At 46.8% G+C, this 14658-nt stretch overlaps 1 protein-coding gene across 2 annotated transcripts in view; it reads left to right on the plus strand.

Moving 5' to 3' along the window:
- The window catches only part of Adamts15 (ADAM metallopeptidase with thrombospondin type 1 motif 15), a 26765-nt gene extending 12694 nt beyond the window's left edge, over positions 1 to 14071 (plus strand). For both annotated transcript variants that reach the window (XM_015499058.2, XM_048796064.1), the window contains exons 2-8: positions 354 to 486; positions 977 to 1144; positions 1383 to 1666; positions 7106 to 7283; positions 8156 to 8337; positions 8440 to 8615; positions 10521 to 14071. In XM_015499058.2, coding sequence (XP_015354544.1) covers positions 354 to 486; positions 977 to 1144; positions 1383 to 1666; positions 7106 to 7283; positions 8156 to 8337; positions 8440 to 8615; positions 10521 to 11295 — 1896 coding nt within the window. In that variant the 3' untranslated portion in view covers positions 11296 to 14071. The remainder of the gene's footprint in view (positions 1 to 353; positions 487 to 976; positions 1145 to 1382; positions 1667 to 7105; positions 7284 to 8155; positions 8338 to 8439; positions 8616 to 10520) is intronic.
- The last annotated feature ends 587 nt before the right edge of the window (positions 14072 to 14658 follow it).

Here is a 14658-nt window from a genome sequence, read left to right on the forward strand (position 1 = left end):
TTTTTTTTTTTTTTCTGGTCTGGAAAGCTATCTCTATATAAAGCAGTGGCCCTTGTAGTTTAATTTTGTACCTCCTAATTTCCTTATGTAGGACCTCCCTGTGGATGTGGTTGAGCACAGTCTTCTCAGTGAGCCACAGAGCTTTCTTCCTGAGGCCTCCTCCCTCAGTCTGGGCTGATTCCATGAATAGCCTACCACTCCTTAGCACAGAGGGCCTGGCTGTAAGGTCTGGGCCTGACTAGCACTGGGGTGGGGTGAGTTGGAATGTCTCATAGGATATGCCCTTTCCCCCCTTCATATCCCTTCTGGCACTGTTAACTTTGGGCTGGTTCTGCTTCTCTTCCACCTGGCAGGACCTGTGTGGGGCCACCACCTGTGACACCCTGGGCATGGCTGATGTGGGCACCATGTGTGATCCCAAGAGAAGTTGCTCCGTCATTGAGGATGATGGGCTTCCATCAGCCTTCACCACTGCCCATGAGCTGGGTAAGACTGGAAGGGAGGAGAGTTACCCCCTGGGACTGTACTGGGTTTGTGTTGGGTGCTTTGTGTGGGTGAAGTGGGCAGACATTTGTCTTTGGTCTCATATTCTGAAATCTCAGGGAATCCTTTCTTAGGGTTAGCATCTCCTTGGCTGTGGCTTTGTTTCACTTTTTTCTTATTGTCCCAGTTGGCCAGTTATACAGTCAGAGTACCTCTGCAGAATATCTGACGTTTAGGCACTATGGGGAGAATATATTAAAGGCCAGGAGACCTGCTTCTGTTCTCAGCAAGCTCACAGCCTAGTAGAGGGGGACAGAAAACAGGAGCCTATGATCTTGAGGACATTGGCAAAGCAATTCATTGACAGGTGCAAATGACCAGCCTGGAAACCATTTCACAGGCTTTCTCCTGCCCCCTGCCCTGATTCTTCCCTCAACCCCTCATGCCTATCCTGTGTAGCCCTCTCCTCCTGAATCCTCATTTCATTCCATAGGTCATGTGTTTAATATGCCTCATGACAATGTGAAAGTGTGTGAGGAGGTGTTTGGGAAGCTCCAAGCCAACCACATGATGTCCCCGACCCTCATCCAGATTGACCGTGCCAACCCCTGGTCAGCCTGCAGTGCTGCTATCATTACCGATTTCCTGGACAGTGGCTATGGTAAGCTGAGGTGGCAGAGAGGAGTGGGTGGCTTGGCAAGGATGTCTTTGCTGTCATGTGGTGGTTCTTGCTACCTTTCTGGACTGTCCTCTGTACCCAAGTCATGTACCCCCAAGAAGTTGGGCCCTGATGTGGGTCCATCCTAGTTGCCCCTTGATTCTTTCCTTCCCTACATCTTAGGCCAGCTAAGACCCACTGTCCCCAGCTTGTCCTGATAAATGTCCTTGGCTCTCTGTAGGTGACTGCCTGCTGGACCAGCCCAGCAAGCCCATCTCCCTGCCTGAGGACCTGCCAGGCACCAGCTATACCCTGAGCCAGCAGTGTGAGCTGGCCTTTGGCGTGGGCTCAAAACCCTGTCCATACATGCAGTACTGCAGCAAGCTGTGGTGCACTGGCAAGGCCAAGGGGCAGATGGTGTGCCAGACCCGCCACTTCCCCTGGGCAGATGGTACCAGCTGTGGTGACGGCAAGTTCTGCCTCAAGGGGGCCTGTGTGGAGAGACACAACCTCAACAAATACAGGGTGAGTACAGGAGCTGATGAGTTGGGAACTCCTGAAAGGAGAGGAGGAGGTCTGTGACCTCTGCTACCTGGTTTCCACTGGGAAGTTGCCCTGTCACAGATTGGCTGTGTGACCACAGCTGACTCACGTTGCTGCACTGTGTCTCCATTTCTGTCTATGGTTGTAACCTCTTTTTGACTCTGAGAGTAGAGAAAAAGCTATGGTAGGTCAGAGGACTTGGTGAAGCCTTACAGATACGTGGGAAACAGCCTTCGACAGGACTGAGGTCAGCCCTGCGTTCTGTGCCTTGTCCTATGTGGGAGGAGCTCTGGACCCAGAGCTGAGTAGTTGACATTAGGAGTGGCTTACCGCTGGCTCCATACTTTCTTTCCTCATCAACTATAGCGAGGGAGCCAGGGACCACACAGATGAACAAGGATTAGAGATGCAATGAAGCAGAGCCCTGGGCAAGCTTCAGTAACTTGACACATCCTGAACTCTGCTTTGATTTTTTTTTTTTTAGCTGAAATACAATTGAACAAAAGTCCCCCTGCCCTAGATAAATAATAAATAGGACTAGCAATCAAATCAGAACAACAGAACCCTAAAGATTCTCTGAATATAATACAAACTGTATATTCTTTAGGTCTTGAGTTAGTGTAGTAAAGGGATTTGTACTTTTCCTGGCAGGAATAAGATGTCCATCCTTCTCCCAGATCCTAAACATGACTGTCCCTTACCTACCCTATTCCCAGCTGGAGAAAGACTTGGGATAGGGTTTTATGTGAAAAGAGGAAATATTTTCACCAAGCACCTCAGATGGATGTGGGAGAGCATTATTTAAAATCTTGTTCTGTGACCTGGGAATATGTATTTAACTAAATCTTTAATAATTTATTAGGCAGCAATGCACTGGCTTCAGGGAACTGAATAAGGTACTGTGCTGGTCAGAAAAAGAAATAAAATGTAGGCCATATCCCAGAAAGCTCATAGTCTTGTGAGGAACCTAGAAATGTCATTAGAATACAGACATGGAGAAGCAAGTATTCTGAGTTACAACAGAGGTATAAAAATGTGTTATGGGAGAAGCAGGGGTGAGAGATTAAGCAGAAGGCACTGAAAAAACTTTGAGGAGGAGGAGGCATTTGAAGAGAGCCTTGAGGGTTGAGTAAGTGCCCAATAGGTGGAGGTGCAGCAAGGCAGGGAGTTGGGACTGAGTGAGCTAGTGGGTGGGTAGCTGAGGGTTCAGACTAGAAGATTCTGAGGACAGGTGAGTCATAGCCAGCTCCTTCTCTTGGGAAGAGGAATCTAAAGGAGGAATAGACTAGTCAAGAAGATATTGGACATAGGAAATGTGGTTTGGTAAGCACAATCTTTCCATATGATTTCTGGAATTTTCTATCAGCAAAATCCACTATATCCTCCATGTCATCTCTGAACAGTCCTCTTACTGCCTGATTTGATTGAAGCCATCTTCCCAACTCACTTCTTTTTTTTTTTTTTTTTTTTTTGTACTCTAACAATTCTTCAATTCCATATGGGCCTATTGTCCATGGATACAACATTATTTCCATCTTTCCGTCACATGCCCTCACCTCCTCTTTATTGAGCTGAGATTCTGTGGTCCATTGTTAAAGCGACTCCTTTAGATACACTCTTGGTTCCCTTATCTCATCCCTCTCTGTCATGCTTACTTGGATTAGCCACCACCTTGGTTGAACCCAACTCACTCACCTACTCAGATGTGCCTGCATAGGTGAATATGGCTGGAAAAAGATGCACAATTATGCTCACTGGTATCAGCTTAGATTAACAACCTGGAAACTCCCATAATTCTGGCCAGGAGTGATATATATTTCATTTCTATAGTTTATGCGCCCTCTCACTCTTTACACTTCCGTCCGTCCTTCCATCACCAACTTCTTCCTCATTTTTACTTGTACTGGTGTAGTAGTCCATTTCCCATTACTATAATGAAATACCCAACGCTGGGTAATTTATAATGAGAAGAAGTTTATTAAGTTCACAGTTTTGGAGACTGAAAGTCCAATAACATGATGTAAGTTTTGGTGAGGGGCCTCCCTGGTTGCTTCACCTCATGGCACATAGCATTATGGTGGGAGTGCTTGCAAGAGGGAGGGATCACATGGAGATAAGAGAAGCCAGAGTGTGGGAGGTGCAGGCTTACTCTTTCATAACACCTTACTCTCATGGAACTAATTAGGATCCAAAAGAGCTACTTAATTCCTTCTGAAGGCAGTGTCCTCAATGACCTAATTAATTCCCAGTTGTCCTACCCCTCCTTAATACTGCCACTCTGGGGACCAAGATTCCAACACATGAATTAATGGGAGATAAACCACATCTAAACCATAGCAACCAGTGACCTTTCCTCCCCTATTTTACTAAGGTAAAAGAAGCAATCAAGCAATCAGAAGACAATTTCCAAGGCACTACATCCATTGTCTGACTGCTTCTGTACATACTCCCATCTTTCTCCACTTCCAGTGGAGGGACTGTCCAAGCTGAACCCAAGGCCAACCTTTGTGCTTTGTACTGTCCCTCTTGTGTACTCAAGGGCATCACTTGTCATTTCTCCATTCTCTCCTACAGTATCACTTCTTCTGTCTCTTGGGTTGAATCATTCCTATTATGCTACAAACCTTTTTTTTTTTCTTTTCCATCTTAAACCACACTTCTTATGACCATTCATCCTCTCCAAATATCACAATCTGTTTATCTGACTCCCTTGACATCAACTTTCCTTAAAAGAGTTGTATAAATGTGCTTCTTTACTCCCTGGATTTCTCAGGAATTCACTTCAATCAGGCTTCCACTCCCACCATTCCTCTAAAATAATGCTTGCTTAGGTCACCAAATAGCCATGTGTGTTGTTCACCATCCCTCACTTGCCCTGATTTGATGCAGATTCTGACATGACCCATCACTTTATCCCCTGAGAACCCAGTTTCCACTTATTGTGAGGCAGTCTCTGCTTCTTGTGGGTTCTTCTCTTCCCTTAACTGGCTTTCTCCTCGGTCTCCTTCACTGGCTCTTCCTCATTCTCATTTTCTAAATGTTGGAGTGCTCCAGGGCTCAGTCCTTACCTTCTTCACTGTACACACTCAGTTTCTTAAGTGATTAATCGAGGCTGTGGCTTTAAATACCATTCACAGGTTAGAGACTCCTATATTTGTATCTCCAGCACATGTCTCTTTCCCAAGTCACAGACTTGTATAACTGAATCATGACATCTCCATTTGAATACCAGATAAGCATCTTGAACATAGCATCTGTAAAACTGAGCTCCTGATCGTATCCCCTAAACCTGCTTTGTCAGCTCCACGTAAACCCTTTTTCTCCTGCATCCTTCACATTCTGTATCTCAGAAATTTCTATTGACCCTGTCTTTGAAAGAGATCTAGAATCCTATTTCTCACTGCTTTCCCTGCTACCACCCTGGTCTAAGCCATCAACTCTTCTTGCCTGGATTATAGCAGTCACTCCCCAACTGGTCTCTCTGCTTCTGATCTTACTCCTTAGAGACCATCCCCAACATGTGCCCAGAGGGATCCATTAAAAATGTGAGTTAGGTTATGCCCTTTCTCTTCTTGGAAGCCTCAGGGTTTCCATACCTGACTCAGAATGGCCATGCATTTCTGCCTTCATCTCCGGCTTCTCTTCTCTTGATTGCTCTGCTCCAGGCACATCTTTCCTCAAGGCCTTTGCATTGTTTCCTTTGCCTGAAATATATGCATGGCTCATGCCTGTATTTCCCTTAAATTTCTATGAGTGAGGCTTCCCTGACTCCTCATAATAAAGAGCAGCCCACCTTGCCAGGGTCCTCCCCATCATTCTCACCCTAACCCACACCTGCTTTTAAGCCTATCCAACAATCTACATGTACTGGCTTATTTTAATTATCTGTGTTTCCTTAACTAGGATGTGATGACCTGGAGGGTTGGGACTTGCTGTGCATGGTGTCAGGCATATAGTAGGAACACGGCAAATATTTGGCCAATGAATGAATGAATGGTGCATGATCGGAGTACAATACATGTTTTTGTACAAGTGGGTGGGAAGAAATGACACCAGATAAAAACAAAGAGCGTTGGCTCAGAAGTTGCAGGAACAGTGTTAAGTATTGAAGAAAAATTGGAGAGAATAAAGTCTAGGCTCAGATTATTAATTCTTCAGATGGTCATTGCTCACTTTTGAAGGAGCAACTTCTGTGGTGTGATGGGGGAAAAAACCATAAAGCAAAGCTCTGAGGAGTGAAGATGGGAAAGGAAAAGAGGTGAATGACTTTCTCAGGAAGTGAAAGGAAGGAATTGGAATGGAGCACTAGTTTGAGAGAAAGCAGGGGTACAAGAAAGTATTTTATCTTTTTTTTAAAAAAAATAAAAAACCCAGACATATTAAAACAATGAGCCAATAACTATCTGAGAGGAGGATAGTCCAAAAAATATACTGAATATGTACATAAGTTAAAGTACTCATGTTTCATGGAAGCAATTCTGATTGGGCCTATGTGGATTAGTTACCTTATGTATGAACTGTGGCAGTTTTAATACCAGGATGTACAACTGGGCTGCTTCTTTTATTGCCCAACAAAGGTGTGTTCAGGGGTGAAAATTCATTTTACTATCATCCTAAGAAAAACAGAATGAAGATTATACATTTTCTATCCTCTCTACCCTGCTAAACAACAAACAAACAAACAAATAAAGCCCAATGCATAATTCACTCCAAAGCCAAATAGAGTTTTAGAATTGCTTAATAGTGTCTTATCTACATGTCCTCTTAATGTAAATATTAGCATCGCTGATACTGAGGCTTTCTCAAATGCAGCTCCTGATTGAGGTTGAGATCAATTTGGTTTGGCAAAGACTCTGAACATTTATGAATAAAAATATTTAAGTATCTATGACAACGTTGTTTATTGGCAAGGCTGTTAGCTGGAACAGCTGAGATTCTTGTAAATACACTAACAACAGACAAGGGGAAACTTTGAACTCTTGCATGGAGGCAGGACCAGTGCTAGGAATTTTTATACCTGTCACCTCCTTTAAATCTTCCGTCAGACCTCAGACCCAAGTATTATTGGCTCCATTTTTGCAGGTAAAGCATGTACAACCTAAGGATATTGGCCAGTGGCTCAAGCCCGCTCTGTGGTGAGAGCAGAGGTGATGATAAAACTTGTCTGCCTCACTCGGTGGCCCAAGGATGTCTCATAACTGGGAGCAGCTGGTGTTTGCTAATTAATCAGTTGAAGTGTTATGTGGGTGCTATGCATACAGATCATGTGCATATTGTTTTTTTTCTCATGGTATAAAGTGAATTTCATTTCAGTGGGGCCAGATGGGAACTTGAGGATTGCACTGGTGGCTTTTCTGTAGGCTAAAGGGCTGCGTGTGGCACCTGGACCTCCGCAAGAGTATAAGTGGCTTTTCCTCGCAGGTGGATGGCTCCTGGGCCAAATGGGAACCATATGGATCGTGCTCACGCACCTGTGGTGGGGGTGTGCAGCTGGCTCGGAGGCAGTGCAGCAACCCCACCCCTGCCAACGGGGGCAAGTACTGCGAAGGAGTGAGGGTGAAATACCGATCCTGCAATCTGCAGCCCTGTCCCAGCTCAGGTGAGGGGGAAGCAACAGTGTTCTGCTTCGACTGGGAGGCTAAATGGCTCAAGAGAATGAGGCACTAGATGTCTTCTTAATTAAGTACTGACAAGACTCTCTTTCAAGTAGGAATTCGGGGCCCATGAACTTGGTGGGAAAAAATTGCATCTCTATTTTTACTGAAGTTTCTATCTAAAACTTAGTATTCCCTTCAATTATAAATTGAGTATTTCTTTTTCTTTTCTTTTTTAATTGTTTCATCTAAATTCTGATATTTCCTTCACTTAGGCAACAAATTGAAAAGTAATAGAAATACCTGTGACTGTCACCAATAGAAATCATTGCTATTTTTATATGATATTTCAGTTGAAGAATTCTCAAAATACCATTTATGCTTATCCATCCCTACTTTAAAATTACAGCAGTTATTATATTCATTATTGAATCATATTATTTAATGCATTATCAAAGAAGCATACATATCACAAATATGTTTCAAAATATGCTGATAGTTGTATATTATTATAATTGGTGTTCTTGGTAAATTTATATAATTTATGCACTTAATAACATTATTGTGAAGATAGTTTCAATAAACTATTGAAGGCTTTCATAATCCAAAAAATATTTAAGATACCTGTTATAAAGGGAGTTCAAGGCAAGATTGCTGGAGAGGGTGGCACATTCCTTTGAGGATGCATTATTATCCGTGCCCTGTATTATCCTTTGAGTTGGGGAGCTTGTGGCTCTAGTGATGAGCATCACACTCTTGAGGGTAGGAAAGGGCTGTTTAGATTCTTGATGCTAGCCATCCCAGGGAGGGATATTCTCTTTTACACTTCCCATGGTACTTCCCTGAAAATTCCTGCATGTGATTTCTCCCTCTCCAGCCTCTGGCAAGAGCTTCCGGGAAGAGCAATGTGAGGCTTTCAATGGCTACAACCACAGCACCAACCGGCTAACCCTGGCCATTGCATGGGTGCCCAAATACTCAGGCGTGTCTCCCAGGGACAAGTGCAAACTCATCTGCCGAGCGAATGGCACTGGCTACTTCTATGTGCTGGCACCCAAGGTGAGCAAGATGGGGCAGGAGACAGAGCAGGGATTAGGCTTTGGGGGAACATCAGGCTGAGCTGTCCCTCTTCCTCTTCTTTCCCTTCTGGGAATGCTGCAGGTGGTGGATGGCACACTGTGTTCTCCTGACTCCACCTCAGTCTGTGTTCAAGGCAAATGCATCAAGGCTGGCTGTGATGGGAACCTGGGCTCCAAGAAGAAGTTTGACAAATGTGGAGTGTGTGGGGGAGACAACAAAAGTTGCAAGAGGGTGACAGGAATCTTCACCAAGCCCATGTGAGTTCTGGGTCCTGGAAGGTGTATCCAGGGAGCAAGTTGGGAGGAGGGTGAGTGGAATTTTCCCAGTCATTGGAAGCTTGGTTTAGGTTGGGGTGAATATTAGATTCTGGCCATACTCTTACTGTAGAGGCCACTCATTCTCTTCTAGGGCTGATAATCATCTGAACCATCCATCCATCCATCCATCCATCTATCCATCCATCCATCCATCCATCCATCCACCTACCCATCCATCCATCCATCCATCAATCCATCCATTTATTTAGCAAAGGAAGATGAATCTTCAAGAACACACCAAAGCAGATGATATTTAAGGAAATGTCAGTTTTGTTAGGTTCTGTCTAGCATTCTATGATCTGCATTCTAATCTCATTTCTCTTCTGCCTGATCTTAGACAAGTGACTCCAGTGAGTTCTAGATGTTCTTATTTGTAAAGTGGATATAATACTAATGTACTTCACATGAGCTCTTGTGAGGAGTAAGGGAGTTAGTCCAAATAAAATGGTTAGTGTACTACCTGGTGTAGAATAAATGCTCAATACATGTTCAAAAAGATAATAAGGTGACAGAGCGTGACAGCTGCTACCCTCTCCCTGAGCCTGAGGCCCAGGCCCTGGTGGTCAGATGAGGGAGAGAATGGCAATAAATTGCCAAGGGACAGTGAACAGGAGGCTGGGACTGAAGGGACCTCTGCTTCCTAGGAAAAGTGCACTAGGATCTGCTGAAGAATCATCTCTGGGCCTCTTCTAGTCCCAACTCTAGTGTCTGTAGCTCCCCAGCCTTCTGAGGTCAAACACATTCTCTTTTCTCCTTTCATTCCCATTTCTCCAAGGTCCTGACCCATGTTCTGGAAGAACAGGACACTTGAGATCTCAGTTTAGAGTAGGGAGTATAAATGCCCTTGAAAACTTGGGAGGCCAAGTACTGATGATGGAGAGATGAGATGGCTGTCCTGGAGTCTGATTGGACCCTCTGGACATGACATCTTCTGCTGAGTTTCTAGGTGGGAGATGACAGGGAGGGTACCGAGCCCCTTCTCTGGAGCACTGGTGCTGCAGGTGGAGGTGATCCAGGCTGTCCTTCACAGGGACCTGCAGTGGGGCCACATGGGGAGTTAGAGGTACTTTGGTTAAATGACAAGTGTTCTTTCACAGATGACTGGAGCTAGAAGGGGCTGTAGAAATCATCTAGGTTAACCCACTTATTATATAGATGTGAATATCAGAACATTGAGGAACTGTTTAAAGTTACCAGGGAATTGGTATCTGAGCCAGCTGGATTTCCATACCCAAGTCCAAGGCCAGTACAGTCTCACTGCATTGAGCTCCCAGCCTTGGACTTGAGAACCACAGATTTATTTCCTTTTTCCCCCTCCTCATTATCACAGATTATACCTATGGGGTTCTCACTGTGCCACACACTGTGTGACATGCTTCACATGCTTTGGCTTCTTTATCCCTCCTTACAGTTGAATGAGGTATGTGAGATTATGAACTCCATTTTACTGGTGAGGACACAGAGGTTTAGACAAACTGAGAAAAACTTATTCAAGACCAATAGCAAAGCAAAGGATGAGGTTCTCTCTACCTCTACAACTTCTGCTTTCACTCCCACTCTAGAATTCACCACAAGATAAATTTACTGAAGAAAAATGATCATGAGGCTCTATGGGCAGCTATTCAGTTTCAGATAATCAAGAAATCTGTGTACCACCTTTTAACTTGGTGTGTTTCCATCATGACCTGGATGGTGCTTGAGCAGCCTCACCTTTGCAATCTGCTACCAACATCTTTGTGACCTGCTCTGGGGTTTGTGAATGGTGATCAATTATGACTTTAAAGGGGTATGAGGTCCTTAGGTCCAGGCATCTGTCTAATGCACAATCCCCTTTTTTAACCCTAGGCATGGCTACAATTTTGTAGTGGCCATCCCTGCCGGTGCTTCAAGCATTGACATCCGCCAGCGTGGTTACAAGGGGTTGATTGGGGATGACAACTACCTGGCCCTGAAGAATAGCCAAGGCAAGTACCTGCTCAATGGGAACTTTGTGGTAACGGCTGTGGAGCGGGACCTGGTGGTGAAGGGCAGCCTGTTGCGGTACAGTGGCACGGGCACTGCGGTGGAGAGCCTGCAGGCTTCCCGGCCTATCCTGGAGCCCCTGATTGTGGAGGTCCTCTCTGTGGGGAAGATGACACCACCTCGAGTTCGCTACTCCTTCTATCTGCCCAAAGAACCTCGGGAGGACAAGTCTTCCCACTCCAAGGACCCCCGGAGCCCTTCGGTGCTACACAACAGCGTCCTTAGCCTTTCCAATCAAGTGGAACAGCCAGAAGATCGGTCCCTGGCACGCTGGGTGGCAGGCAGCTGGGGGGCTTGCTCTGTGAGCTGTGGAAGTGGCCTGCAGAAGCGGGCTGTGGACTGTCGGAGCTCCCCAGGGCAGCGTGGGGCATCTGCCTGTGATGCAGCCCATCGGCCAGTGGAGACACGAGCCTGTGGGGAGCCTTGCCCAACCTGGGAGCTTGGGACTTGGTCACCCTGTTCCAAGAGCTGTGGGAGTGGATTTAAGAGACGTCCACTCAAGTGTGTGGGCCATGGAGGCCAGTTGCTGGCCCGGGACCAGTGCAATCTGCGACGCAAGCCCCAGGAACTGGATTTCTGCATCTTGAGGCCCTGCTGAGAGACTGTTCCTTTCTCCCCTCCATTTTCTGCCCCACTGTGGTGCTGGTGTTCTGGCTGGCTGGAGTAGAGGACAGCAGCCAGGGACCTGTGCCAAGATGTCACTCGCATCCAGGACAAGGACCATGGGTTGGGGTGAGTGGTTCCCTCCTCCCTGGACTGGGCAGGGGGTAGCCAACTAATGCACAGTCTACCTCATGTTCCGCTCCTCGGGGACCTGGTTGCTGGGAGAGGCTGTGGGGTGTAGGTACTGGGCAGAAGGTGCTGAGGCCCAGTTTCCAAGGGACCTGGAGGATGGGCACCTCCCAGGCAGAACTTCAGGGACCTTGGCCTCCATAAGGGAGGCCACAGGCTGCTGGAAGAGCCATGGCCCAGCAGCTTGGCACCCTCAGGTGGCCCCAGGGACTCTGAGCCATCTCTGAAAAAGGCAGGGTTTTCACGGTGCTTATGGCCCTTTTTCCTTTTCTAACTGACATGGATTGAACAATAAACACTGCCTGGGTTGGGTGGTAGTTGAAGGGAGAGTGAGATTGGGAATAACTGGAGCCTGAGCCCCTGCATTTGAAAAGAGACAGATGTATATAGGGAGTCTGGAGGTTTCTTAAATCTTCGTTTTGGCCCTCCCTGAAAGAGTCAGCCTCCTCTCCCCCAGATGTCCAGGACATTAGACTAACAGAAGGGCTGCCACCAAGGTGCCCTCTGAGACTCTGCAGGCACGGGGAGGAAGTCCACAGGAAGCCTGCCATTTTTGTCAAGAGGAAAGTGACCATTGCAAAAAGAGGCTGACACTTTAAAGGGGTGATAGATTCTGTAGCTCAAGTAGGGAATGTGAGGAGAGATCTAGAGGGTTTTACTGTCATTGGAGCCGAGGTGGGTGAGTGCTGAGCGCTGGCCTGGCTTTGGGGGGATATTACCTTAGAATGGTGAAGGAGGCTCCAGGTCTAATGAGTTTTTCCTAATGAGGTGGATATATAATATGGTTGACGCTATAGTTCTACATTGTTTCAGAACCTACAAAGTGACCACAGTTCTTTGCCCACTGAGCAACTAGTGGGACATGACCAGGAGGGCCAGGCCCTGAACATTCACATGCCTGCAAGTTACTCTTCTTCCTGATAGCGCCTGCTGTCTGCCATGGGCACATTATGTTGCATCTCCAGGCCTTTGCCTCTCCAGTTGGGAAATGGGATTCATTGTTTGCTACCTCAGATTATGCTCTCTGGGAACCCACCCTGTCCCTCCCCAGGGACAGAGGTGATTGGTGCTCCCACCACACCCAGCTGTCATCTTTACAGACTGATCTGCCCAGTCACAAAGATGAATGCGTGATGAGTGGCCACCTGCTGGGCTTCCAGATAGGAAGACCAGGGTGGTGGTGGTGTCTCTCTCTTTAAATTCCTTGGGAGCTGGTTTCAGGAGACACCAAGAATCCATGAGACCCAGGGGCCCTTGGCAGTCACTAGTGGGAACTGCTAGAGACCTGTCTGTCTTATAGATGTGTCAGAGGTGTAGAAACCAAGGCGTTTTTCTATACCTCCACGTGGGAAGATATTTTGAGGTTAGAGATCTTTTGGCTAAGCAGATGCCTCAGTGAGAAAAGGGGGTAGATATTCTGCTTTGGAATATAGGTAATTAGTCTAGGTCCTCAGTGGAGAACTTCATGATGTAAGATCAAAACTTGCATCTTCTTGGGGAGACAGGTTCAGTTCTTTTATGTGGTGTTCCCAAATAGTCAAAAATCCATAAACCAATCAGCTGACCAGCCTAACCTTTATGATGGTCTAATCCTGTCCCAGATTGGAGACATTGCATAGAACTCCTGCAGGGGGTGGAAGGCATGCAGCTCTCTGAGGGGGAGGATGGAGCGAGGAGGAATCCCCCTCCTTGTACCAGTGAGCACTGTGAAGTTGCAGAGGCAAAAGGCCCCCCGGGGCTCTAGGGCCTAGTCAGAAGGGAGCTTTGCCAGCTGACGACAGCACTGCACCCTGTGCTTAGGGCATTCTCTCTGTTGTGAGGAGAGGGTGGTCAGGGGGCTGTGCAGAAAGAGGGAGGGTGGGAAGGGAGGTGCTGTCACGGGGGAGACTGCCCCTTTGCAGAGCAGTGTTTGCCGTTAGCTGTTTTACAAGTCATTTCAAGGATGGATAACCACTCTTGTTCCTGACGCAAGCCAGCTCTCCATGATCTTTTCTGTCATGGTGTCTGTTTGTTTGTTTTTTCTTTTCTTTTTCCAAAGAAGTATGACCAAGACAACTTGGGGAATTTGTTTTGTCTTTGAACACTTCCTCACTCCAACCATGTTCTCCAGGGCTGAGTAGAGCCGAGACTCAAGCATTAGGTTTCTGGTGATGGAATAAAACATTAGGGTGCTTTCTCATGCCTATGGAAGAAGAGGAACATTCTGGGGGCTCCAGCAACTTCCTCAGTGGGACTTTGGGCTCAGGATTCCCTAGCTTACCTTGCCCATCATGTGCACTGATTGGACGAGTTTGAACCAAACACCCTTTTCTGGACCTTGTCATTCTAGAGAGGGGGGCTGGAAGGAGCTGAGGACAGTTTGAGGATCCTGAGTGCCCCAAGCCTGGGAGTCAGCTCCTGAAGACACTAAATACTGTCACTGATAGAGCCCCCACCGCGCTGGGTTCTTTCGCATTCCCTGTACTGAGGAAGGATGGGAGAACCTGGGCACTGGCTGGGCGTGTATACTGTGTATACAAGAGAGCTGGCTGCTGAGGTGACAACAGCCTGCTCCTAATAAAGTCATGGTATTTAAAACCCGTGTCCTGCCTCTCTGACTGCATCTCATTCATGAGCTGACTCCTTGTGTTTATGGAACACACACCTGTGCCAGCCATGGTGCTGTGGAGACAACAGTGACTGTGACCGGCACAATCCTGGTTCTGTGCTGGTAAGCTGGATGTGGGAGCTCACATCAAAAGCAAAGAGACAGAATCACGAGAGACTGTGGTAAGTGGGAAGAAGAATCCAGCAGAGGCTAAGAAAGAGAATCTGGCCTGGCTGTTTGTGGACAGGTGGTAGAGTGACCAGAGCCCCTTAAAGACTGGGACAGTGAGCCTGAGGCTGAAGGATGAGTCATAAACTCGGTTAAAAGGGTGTAGCAGCCTTTCAGCAGAGGTGCAGTGGGCCCAGGCTGGGGACTTTAGAGAGGGCACTGTGGCTGTCCTTGGTGTGGGGGACAAGGCATGAGGACAAGCCAGAGGGGGCCCATTATGCAAGAATTCTAGTTGCCTGCCTGAGGCGAAAACCCCAGTTTCCTGAAGGAAAGCATTCTGTTTGGAGAATAATCACCCCTTTCTGGGCTGGCAATTTTAGTGAATACATGGGCATGGGAGAGATGAGACTTGTT

This window comes from Marmota marmota, unplaced genomic scaffold (assembly GCF_001458135.2).
Source record: "Marmota marmota marmota unplaced genomic scaffold, marMar, whole genome shotgun sequence".
In the NCBI taxonomy this organism is placed as follows: Eukaryota; Metazoa; Chordata; class Mammalia; order Rodentia; family Sciuridae; genus Marmota; species Marmota marmota.